Source organism: Pavona decussata, unplaced genomic scaffold (genome assembly GCF_977016875.1).
Source record: "Pavona decussata unplaced genomic scaffold, jaPavDecu1.1 SCAFFOLD_95, whole genome shotgun sequence".
In the NCBI taxonomy this organism is placed as follows: domain Eukaryota; kingdom Metazoa; phylum Cnidaria; class Anthozoa; order Scleractinia; family Agariciidae; genus Pavona; species Pavona decussata.
Genome location: NW_028145512.1, coordinates 848,331 through 859,629, shown reverse-complemented (window position 1 = coordinate 859,629; position 11,299 = coordinate 848,331). Strand labels below are relative to the sequence as shown.

Sequence of the window (11,299 nt, the reverse complement as noted above, 5' to 3'; positions counted from 1 at the left end):
ATACCGGCTTCTGTGCGCATGGTTGAATTACCGCCCAAAAGATTATAGTTCATTTAAAATCTGCTCTCCACCGAGAATTTTCATTTCACGACCATAATTATCATAGACAGTAAGCTGTGAGGCGGAAGGAATGATGGAAGAGCACGTTACGAAAACTTGGCAAAAATGGTTAAATTCTGTTGCCTTTAAGATTGTAAATATCAGTCATTTAAGTATCATTTTTCTGGCATAGTCATTGCCGATTTCGGTCCGGTATAGTGGTCGCTACACTTTATACAAATAAGCATCTGCTGTGTTAGCTTTAATTTGTATTTTTTTGGCTTCTCAAGAAGAGAATACAAACTTGGCTATTGACAAAATAACGGGTGGAAAATTTACTTAGCGACTGTAAAGTGCCACGGATTGAGATTGTAGTTTACACGAACATAAACATGTTTGCGGAGCTACGTTGAAGAAACAAGATAAACGCGATTTCCGAAGAGCCATTAACAAGGACGCTGTTTAAATTGGCTTCGGGTGACTTTTAGAAGAAAATGACAGCAAATGGAAAGGTAAATAAGAACAAAGTGATTCCAGTTCAACTCGGGCTGGAGGAGGAACCCGATTTAGTTGAGGAAAACAAGGGGGCCCAAGCTTCCGTTTCTATAGCGCTTAACAATGAAGAACTGAATGAAAGCCCTGGTCAATCAAGGAAAATACGAATCGTTTCGCCATTAAAAGCCGCGGGACAAGCGAAAGTGACAGTGTCAAAATGGAAGAAGTATGCCAGAAAACGAAGCGATATTTCAGCTTGGCGAGAATATCAGAAAGCGCGAATTGATTTTCCAACCATCAGAGAAAGCATGAGAATGAATCACCACCGGATGAACGCAGCGCAACTGAGTGATTTGGAAGAACTTGTAGAGATAACATCGCAAGAGAAACATAGAAAAGATGGAGGGGTTTCTACTGTAAGCTCACCAAGTAGAGCTTTATTGTATTATTTTGCCAAGCTGGCCGCTTCAACCCGTGAAGAAGAGGTCATTGACTTGGAATTCGTTGAAACGCTTATCCAAAACGGTGCATCGGTTAACACGGCGGATCGGCACGGACAGACACTATTGCACGAGGCAGCTAGACAGTGGGACACTTCCGTTGCTAAGCTACTACTTGAACGAGGTAAGTTAGAGCCATATGCTGTTCGTGTCTCTCTACACGAAATTTCAAGAGTCATCGACGCGTCTTAAACCTGAAAATTAGCATTTTACTAGCTTACTGTTTCAGGGAAAAAAGGTTATTAAAAAACGCCAGACCTAATAATTGTGGTTTTGAATTAGTTTTTTAAAGGTCTGGAATAACGATTTACGATTTCTTCGCATTAAGCGCGCATGTACTATCTGTAAAGAAAATCTAAAATCGTGAATTTACTTATCGTTCGTGAGATTCACTAACGAAAGGAGTTTTTTGTCCCATTATATTTTCCATAAAAAGCATATTTTACCTCATAAATATGGAATTTTAGTATGAAAAATTGCGGTGAGCGTTGAAAGATCAATACAAATGTTGTAAATTTCCACTGAAAATGTTTTTCGTAAACAAACGAAATGAGGTTGTTTCAAACAGAATATAAACAACGATATAACTAAAGCTCTGAGTCACGAATGTCAATGCCTATGTCGATATTAATCATTAAAAGAAAGGAAAATTAAGGAAATGATAAGATAAAAAGTTGAAGGAAATTAAAAAGATTCCCCCCGACTGTTTTGCAATAAGCGTCAGTTGAGGGATTGAGGTTAGAACGTAGTCTAACTTATGCCCATGACGCCGATGGCACGCGAAATATTCAGCTAGCTAAATTAGTTTGTAGTCGCGCCGAGTGGAATAACAAAAATTGAATTTTTTACTGATGTAGTGCGGAAACTAGTAACTTTAATGTTATAACCAAACGACTACAAGCTGCTAAAGATGACTTAAAATATGGGAAACTTATCAACAATATTTGCGAAGCAGATGTTAAGATTTAATCGCACTCAAGTCACGTTTTCGTTTCCTTAAATTAATATCTAAATCCTCTGAAGTTCTGATGTTTTTCTTCATTCAAGTTTCAGTTGATAACTGTTATGCCTTAATTGACCGAAGTTTTCTTTCTTGTAAATTCTCAAGGGCAATTGCCTTGAGGCGTTATTTCAACTTCGTCAAAGAATTTAATTTTTATTTCAGTGACTGCGTACGTTTGATTAAAAGATTTTATCGGGTGCGGTCGAACGTAAATATATATTTATCGAGAGCGTTTTTATTGCTTTTATAAATTAAAAGCCGCTTTATTTTCCCGCCACAATTTTCTTTTTCAAGCAATGTGTTAGAAGACATATTAGAAATTTAACAAAATAATTTGCTGCAAATATTCTCACAGATGTCTTCCTTCTCACGAAGACTATTCCATGAACATTAGGAAGCGAAAAAATCCACGCTTAAAATATTTAGCGATTTGCTTGTTTACGCAAGCAAAAACTCCTACTTTTCGAGGCAAAACTGTAATTTAGGGTTCAATTCAATTTCAAGCAGTTATGTACAGTTGAATAAACATTTTCTGAGATTCCTTAATTCTGAGTCAATTTTAAGTCTGTTGGGTTTGGTTTAATTGTTATATGAAGTAGATGTCACGGTTAGAGTCCAAAATTGATTGACATATGACCAGTGAAATTTTCCACTTTAAGTAGGAAAATGTTTGAACTTATAATTTTCGGATCAACGATAAATTTTGGAAAAAAACTTTCGGGCAGTTTCAGACACATTTCGGACGATTTTCGTAAAATGATTTCGTACTCGGTAACACTCTGTGAGGATATATAGAGCGTGTACAAATTACGTCACTTAAATTCATTGAACACAGTTCTGTTTAGACAGTTTACTTCAAACTAACACAGCAACCTACACGATACATTTTAAGATAAACATAAAACAACGGAGAGAAGAGAGCGTATAACATAACTGTGCATCATATTTTCGATCATTGCTCCGACGAATTTAAAACTTGCAGCTTGAAGAAGACAGTTGACATCCTCGCCAATGGAATTTTCATAAGGCTGGCTTGTTGTAAAGTAAAACTAAATTGCAGAGTTTTTTTCCACATTTATCTAGATTATATATGATAAAATATTAGGATTGTAAAATGGTCGGATTATGTTTTCGTTCGGACGGAAAATTTCTCGGACAGTTTTTTCGTCCGAACGTTTATTCCGGCGTCCGAACATTTTTGCGGTTAATTATAATGTACCGCTTTTCAAAAAATTTTACACTTTTACTCCCAGTGTGACGACCATTCGAATGAAAGCTACAATGAAGTATTTTCATTTGGTGTTGCTTATTATACTTTGCAAGGTGGGTCTTACTATTGAACTTCCAAGAGGAAGGGATAACACCTTTCTATAAGGGCAACCAAGACAGCCGTTGCGCCCCCCCAAGAATATACAAGAACACTACTTCTCACTAGACAACACATACATAGGAACCTTTTAAGGATGAACTGGAAACATAGAAGTTCTTAACTTCTTCTTTTTTGTATTTCTATTTTCTCTTCTATAGCAGTTTCATAGACTAAACGACTGCTATGCAGATCAAACCTAAAGGTCTCTTGTTCATTGCAATTGACAGGAGCCGGTGTCAATCAGCCCGACAAATACGGCCGCACTCCCCTGCACGTGGCGTCCGCAGTTGATTACCCGGAGATGGTGCAGTTCCTCGTGCAGCGAGGAGCGGACATTCACGCCAAGACAGTCAAAGAACAGCAGACACCCGTGCACTTTGCCGCACGAAATGACGCGTCTTCGTCGCTGAAGATGCTGGTGAAATGTGGCGCTGATATAACAGACAAGGATTTCAAACAAAGAACGGCTTTACAGGTCTGTAGGAATTAATGAATTACTGCATTGTTAGCTGTATTATTTTAACCCCAGGGGAGAGCATGGAATAAAATGCAAAAAAGGCTTAGCCTAATTAAAAAGACGGGTTGGATGGTTCAAAGTTTATTGGTACAAGTTACTACCGCGGTGAAAAACTCTGTTATTTCTCTTTTCTTTTGGGGAGAGGGGGGTAAGTATAGATCGGTGAATTCTGAGGGGAAGGTGGTCGAGTAAAAATTATAGTAGAATGGACATAATGACACATTCTCCCACACCCCTTCCCTGAGAAATAAACGATCCCTTAATTAAGTCGAGAAAAGAGAAATAATTCCGAGATAAACTTGGACATCGAGAGACGAAAAATGTTGCAGCTCTTGAGGTTTGCCTTCAGAGTGCCCTTGTACCTCTTGAAGGGTCTTCCCTGGTCGCGATTTCCCTTCTTCAGCTGTTCAAACAGCAGCATCTTCGGGATCCTGTCGTCCTCCATTCGGACAATGTGTCCTGTCCATCTCAGCTGGCACTTGATGATCAAGCACTCAATGCTGGGGAGGCCGCACTTCTCCAGGACCTGGAGGTTGGACACTCTGTCCTGCCATTTAATGTTGTAGATCTTCCGCAGACATCGTTGGTGAAACTGCTCTAGCTGCTGGATGCGCCGGCGGTATCTAGGTGGTCCACGTCTCGCGGCAATACAGAAGCGTGCATAGGACCACAGTTCTGTGTACGGCAATCTTGGTGGAGAGGCGAATGCCGTGGTCTTGTCAAAGCCTCTTTGTCAGTGTTTCGAAGGCCTCACTTTCCTTTCCAAAGCACTGCATCAGATCAGCGTCCAGGGATACACTTCTCGTAACGGTGCTATCCAGATAGCAGAACTTGTCCACAGTCTTAATCTCTATGTTGTTGATGACGATAGGAGGTGGTGGTGGTGCATTGGCAGTCTGTGATGGTGATGGCTGAAACATGGCTTCAGTCTTTCCAAGGCTGATCGTCAGCCCGAATCGTCTACAGGTAGCTGCGAAGCGATCCGTGATGTACTGCGTGTCTTCGTGAGAGTGTGCACCCAGTGCACAGTTGTCTGCGAAGAGGACGTCCAGTAGGGTGGCCTCGAACACTTTGGTCTTGGCTTGGAGTTTTCGCAGGTTGAAGAGTTTCCCATCAGTGCCAAACTGGAAGTACACTCCTCTGTCGCAATCGCTGAAGGCGTCGAGCATCATCGCTGCAAACAGGATGGAGAACAAATTCGGGGCGAGAACGTAGCCCTGATTCACTCCGTTGCTCGCCTGGAAGGGATCCGAGGCGTCACCGTTCTCTAGGACTCTGGCTTGCGTATCGTCGTGGAAGGAGGCTATCAGTGTGGTAAGCTTGTCTGGACATCCAGACTTCTGCAGGATCGTCCACAGGCCGTTCCGGTTCACGGTATCGAAGGCCTTGGTGAGGTCTACAAACGCCAGGTGGAGCTCCTGATACTACCCACGGCATTTCTCCAGTAGCTGACGGACAGCACAGACCATGTCGCTGGTTCCCCTGCCTGCGTGAAATCCGCACTGCGATTCAGGGACGATGGAATCAGCGATGTGTGTGATGAGTCTGTTGAGAATGATACTGGCAAGAATCTTCCCAGCGATGCAGAGGAGTGATATCCCGTGGTGATTGTCTTGTCTCCCTTCTTCTTGTAAATGTGCACTATAGATACATCCTTGAAGTCTTCTGGAACTTGCTTCTCTTCCCAGATGGACCTGAACTGGGACGTTAGCTGCTCCAGGAGCGCGTCACCTCCCTTCTTGTAGATGTCGGTAGAAATCCCATCTGCTCCAGGTGCCTTCCCAGGTGATGTATGCTTCAAAGCCTTCAAAGCAGATTTCTTCACAGGTAGTTGTGGCAGGGATGCAATCGCCTCGTCAGAAATGTTCGACTCTCTGTTCAGGACACTGCCGAAGTGTTCATGCCAGGGTGCAAGGATGTCAGTCTTCTTCGTCAACAACGGTGGACTGGTCAGAAGGTCGGACTGGGGTGGAACCAGATGCCTTGTGTCCGTAAACGGCGCGAAGGCCGTCATGAAATGTTTTCATGTCGTGGTTGTCAGCTGCTGCTTGTAGCTCCTCAGCTTTTCATCTCCCACCAGCTGCCTCGCCTTCTGGTAGTCCTGTTTCTTCTTGCTGCTGGTCTTGTCGTCAAAGTGATCCTTGTGGGCCTTGTGCAGCTTGCAGATGAGCTTCTTGATGTCTTCTTCATTCTCATCGAACCAGTCTTGTTGTTTCCTCTTCACGAAACCTCTGTAGACAGCCTCTTGGGAGGACCTCCACTCCTCTTCCAAGCCGTCATGCTCCTGTTCGATGTTGGACAGGGATTCTAGGAGACTTAGCTATAGTGCTTCCTTGTTGGGGATCAGCTTCCGGAGGGGCTTGTCTCTAGCTGTCTTCTTCTTCCAGGTCAGCTGTATGTTCATCTTGCTTCGTACCAGGCTATGATCGGACCAGCAGCCTGCTCCTCTCATACAGCGAGTGATCTAAATATCACGTCGGTCCCTTTGGGGTACTAAAGCGTAGTCAAGCATGTGCCACTGCCTTGATCGAGGGTGCATCCAAGTGTTCTTGAATTTGTCCGCTAGCTGGAAAATCGTATTGGTAATGCACAACTCGTACTGGGCACACAGCGATAGCACCATCAGTCCGTTGAAGATTCGCTTTCCAGTCCCCTGGCGTCCTAAGACGTTCTGCCAGGAGGAGTGATCGACCCCAACTCGTTTACTGGTGCTCATTGTCCAACAGGTGCAGGAAATGACACGTGTTAGATGGCCCCAGCAGGTGCAGCTTTTTTGTTCGGAGTATCCTTCTCCTGGGAAGATTTCCGGCGAAGGATGTGGAGCCCTTCCCACCCTCATTAAGGGTCAGATATCCCGCGGCAGATCCTACCTGACATTTCAAAGTCTCATCGCGGTGTCGTAACCCTAACGGGGTGGCTGAGGGGTTGTGGGCACTTGCCAAAGGTGCCACCCCAGGCTCTGGCGGGCGAGGGCGTCCATCTCCCCGTGGTAGGCGGAGGTTCCAGCCTGTTCCACCCCAGTTCCCCACGGACTAAAGGACAAGTATTTGACTTCTCGTTAACGCAATGAGATCTAAGTAAATTTGTACCCTTTCTGTGTATCTGAACCACCTTAAAGATAAATTATTGTTTAAGTACATTTTATGTTAGCTAGTGAGTAATGGCAATGTGATGTGATTTCAGGTTGCCGCAGAGTTGGATAGATCCGACACGGCAAAATGTCTGATTGACCGGTCAGCGGAGGCTGGTGTGGTTGATGACAGCGGCATGACAGCTCTGGTGCTGATGATCACCAAGATGCCCAATGTGGTGGGTGGAGTCTTTCTGTCAATCAGTATTCTCTATCAAGCCCACGTGCGGAAAACGTGGAGGGGGCGAGGTGCAAATGCAGACCAAAGGGCGTCATCTAAATTTTAAAAAACGTTTTAAGTCGAAGTGCACTTGGCCCTAGCTTGTTCTGAAACACCGCCTGTCCACTCATATAATGGAAAACAAATAAGCCAAATTAAACACAAACGTAACCGTGTTTAAAATTCCCACTGTGTAACATAATGTTAATTTTAACACTATGCCATATTTTTCTTTTATTATAGGCAAAGGAAGCACTCGATCAATTCTACTCCACTGACCGCGCCAATAGAAAGCAGTACTTCTATTTGAACTACCTAGAGCCCCCAGTACCAACTTGCATGAGCAACGGTTGTGCTAAGACAGCACTTGAAGTCATCGTTCAGCTCAAACAGTTTGATTTAGTAATGCACCCCGTGATACAGAGACTCATTGCAGTAAAGTGGAGTTATTTTGGTAAGCGAGGAGCCTGGTTCCAAGTCGTATCAAACCTGTTTTTCGTGTTATTGTGGACCGTACTTGGTGTGACCTCACCATATAAGGCAAACGAGCTATTTGATCCAATTGAGAAGAAATGGTGGAGGGTGGTGTTGGGGTCTGTAGCAGTGCTGATGACGTTAAACTTCATAAGGCAGGAAATCATGGAGTACTTTGCTTCTAAGAGGGAACATAAGCTATGGATAAAGTGGCGAGAAGACGAATTACGAAATGACTTGGAGTTCTGTCATCCGAGGTGGCCTGGGGAGAGGTTGTATCTCATGCAAGAAATCGACTCCTTGCATCATCAGGAACCGGCGTACCTTAAAGATGCCTGGAACTTTATCGACTGGCTTGCCTATTTCATGATCCTTGCTTCTGTAGCAACGCTTCTCATAGCTTATCTTCACGACAACCAGATGGCCCTGTCAATTTACGTAAACTTTCTCTCGGCGACACTTGTGGTACTGTGGATTCGCCTGATGAAGTACGCACGCGCATTCACTGTCTTGGGGCCCTTCGTAGTCATGCTGGGTCACGTCATATATGACATTCTCAAATTTGGCTTTCTGTTTTTTATATTCTACATTCCATATGCGGCTTCGTTTTGGATGGTGTTTAGCCAACACGGAGTTGACGGATATTCTGCCATTACAGACCTTCTGTACAGCATGTTTAGAATGACTGTTGTGGACGAATATAACTATGATGGACTGTCACAAGCCAAACCTATTATGGCTAAGCTGCTTTGCGGTACGTACATCGCTGCCTCGGGAGTCATTTGTCTCAATCTTTTCATCGCGTTGATGTCGGACACATTCCAAAGAGTCTACGACAACGTGAAAGCAAACGCAGTGATGCAGCAAGCGAGCACGATCATCTCCTTGGAAAAAAGCCTGTCGGTTGCTAAGCGACGCGCATTCACAAACTTCATCTACACTAGATGCAACCCTGAGGAGTTATACTACGACGACGACTCAACCGAAGGCGAGGAGAGAGATCTACAAAGAATGACACATCAAATTAAGAAACAAGTAGACCACATCTACATGCATATTAACGAACAGGACAATGAACGGAAAAAGAAGGAAAAGGGTAACGGCTCTTCTGGTGACGTGCACAAACTGCGCGAAGAAGTGAAGAAATTAGAGCAGCAGCAAAGAGCATTGACAGCACAATTCCATAATCAGATCGCTGAGGTAAAAGATATGCTGGGTGATGTTCTTCATACTTTAGGAAAACGAAAAAAGAAGAAGCACTGAAGGGTGATGAATGTAGTACACAACAACCGAGCACTTTGATTCTCACAGGAAGAGACTTTGAGACAACCGTCTTTGAAGGAAGCACTCTGGGTTATAGCTTTAAGGCTGGTAAAATGGTCCTAAAAATTGTGTTATATAAACATTAACTCTTGGAATGTTGCAACTAGAATCTTATCTGTTCTCCAGTGCATTAATAGCCGTGCCCCAATCATATCAGAAATGGCTGGCTCCTGGTAAGGCTACCCCCTCAAAATTGAAATAAAACAAATAACTAAACAGGGGAAACTGAACTTCCTCTCTTTAAGGCGACGTTTCTCCACCCTCCAAAAGTTACAATAAAATTTCAATATGTAAAATTAAATTTATAACAAAACCGCTTTTGTAGCGGTCTTAAACTCTGAAAGTTGACAGGATCGTGATGGTTTGATAGCCAACATATAATGTCGGTCGCCCCTTTTTAGTTTTCTATTCAACTATACAAAACAAAAGAAAACAAACAAACTGTAGCAGGACACTTGGCATAAACGTTCAAAACCTTTTAAAAGTCATCAATTTCTGTACCGTTACGAAGTTTGCATGTCTTCCGGTAAATTTCTGGAACGGTATTACTGTCTCTAGTTTTGTGCTAGATTTGGTTCCAAGCTATGCCTCAAAATGCTTGAGTATATTTGTACTGACTAAGACAGCCTTTTATGCTGAGGCGCGAAGGTGTAGTTGTTAGCGCTTCAGACTTTTGATCGGACGGTTGGAAGATAGTTGGAGGCTGGGTTGATCTCTTCAATATGGTGTTGTTTCCTTTAAGACAAGAATTGACTTTGCTCCACATGTGTCTCTTCACCCAGGTGTATAAATGGGCACTGGTGGCATACTGCTGGGGGGAATCCTGCAATGGACTAGCATCGCATCCAGGGGTAGTAGAAATGCTCCTAGTTGCTTCCTACTACGGAAGCTCGGTTATTGCGACTTTACCATAAGACAGCTTTTGTTGAAAAATAATTTAAGGGAAGCGTTAATCCTTGACAGTTAATTTATGTAGCTAATTCTTTTAAAACATAACTGAGCATATCATGCGATTATATATGGACAGTGATGCTGTCATTTGGAGGAAACTTTTGTCACAAAGTTTCTACGAGTATGTAGACTGAACTATAGATAGTTAAAGTCAAATAAAACCTTCACTTAGCTACAAAATAATTCTAGCACAACGAGAGGAAAGAAATCAACTCAATTATTGAGAAGAAAACTCGTAATCTGTTCTAGTGCATTTTGAAATAAAAAATGCGAGAACTTGAAAAACATTCTAATTTTAATCAATTCCGACCTACTCCGTCTCTGGCCAGAGGCACTAATCCACAGTTTTATTGCACTGGATCGGAGGGTTATAATTTTTAACAAAACTAGACAATTATTATTTTTTTTTTTTGACAGGCAAACATTTTGGGCTTTGAGAATTGTTAATTATGAAAAAGAATCAAGACAAGGTCACTTGGTAGCGCAAGTTTAGTCGACGAATAATATAATGCAGGCTTTTGTTTTTGTTTCCGGGGCAAACGCGCACTTAAACGTGGAAAAAGCTCTCAATGTTTGCCTAAAGAAGAAAGGGAGTTGAAATCATCTTTGGTCAGGAGTGTAAACTTTGTTTTTGCTTCTCTGAATGTGCCGTTGAATACGGTGAGCTCTTTCATTTGTACCCTGGTTCATTGTGTCTTAATTCGAGCTGGGACAGACGGCTAACAGAGAAACGGTCAGGCATTACCAAAATAATTGAAAGTAGTCAAAACTTAAAAAAAGAGTGTATTCATGCAGCTGATTTCTTATTTCACTATAGTTATTAAAGTAGATCATGGGCTTATTCATGGAACTGTATTGAACATATCTGGCGCCATTTGCATGAAACATTCTTAGTTCGTTACAAAGTTGCCGTTATTTATTGAATGCTGTTTGGAAATAACAATTTTTTTCTTGCATTAAAATTTTCTATTACAGCTTTTTTAAAGACAGAAGTAAAGGCTATCCATGGTCTTCTTAAAATATTTTCGTTCACTGTATATTACGTACAAAATTGCTCTCACCATGGGCCCGTTCCCGGGTAACTTTTCGGGCGCGGAAAGCTATTTTATGTCCACTTATGATTCGAATTTTGTTTGATTTGAAAGCTAAACAATAAAATTCTAAGTTAAGAAAGCATGTAGCTAGGGCTGGTGAGCGGAACTTTGTACCTTGGTTCCGGCTTGCTCATAGAGCACCAAGGAGAAAATATCAAGTGAATTCTCCAGGAAGAACAAACCA

General features: G+C 42.5%; 1 protein-coding gene across 1 annotated transcript; it reads left to right on the top strand.

Annotated features, from left to right (window-relative positions):
• Window positions 1-27: 27 nt before the first annotated feature.
• On the top strand, window positions 28-11,012 carry LOC146472987 (uncharacterized). Its single transcript, XM_085118721.1, has 4 exons — window positions 28-1,158; window positions 3,634-3,881; window positions 7,107-7,232; window positions 7,517-11,012. The coding sequence occupies exons 1-4, from the start codon at window positions 534-536 to the stop codon at window positions 9,008-9,010; spliced, it is 2,493 nt and encodes an 830-aa protein (XP_084974847.1). The 5' UTR covers window positions 28-533; the 3' UTR covers window positions 9,011-11,012.
• The last annotated feature ends 287 nt before the right edge of the window (window positions 11,013-11,299 follow it).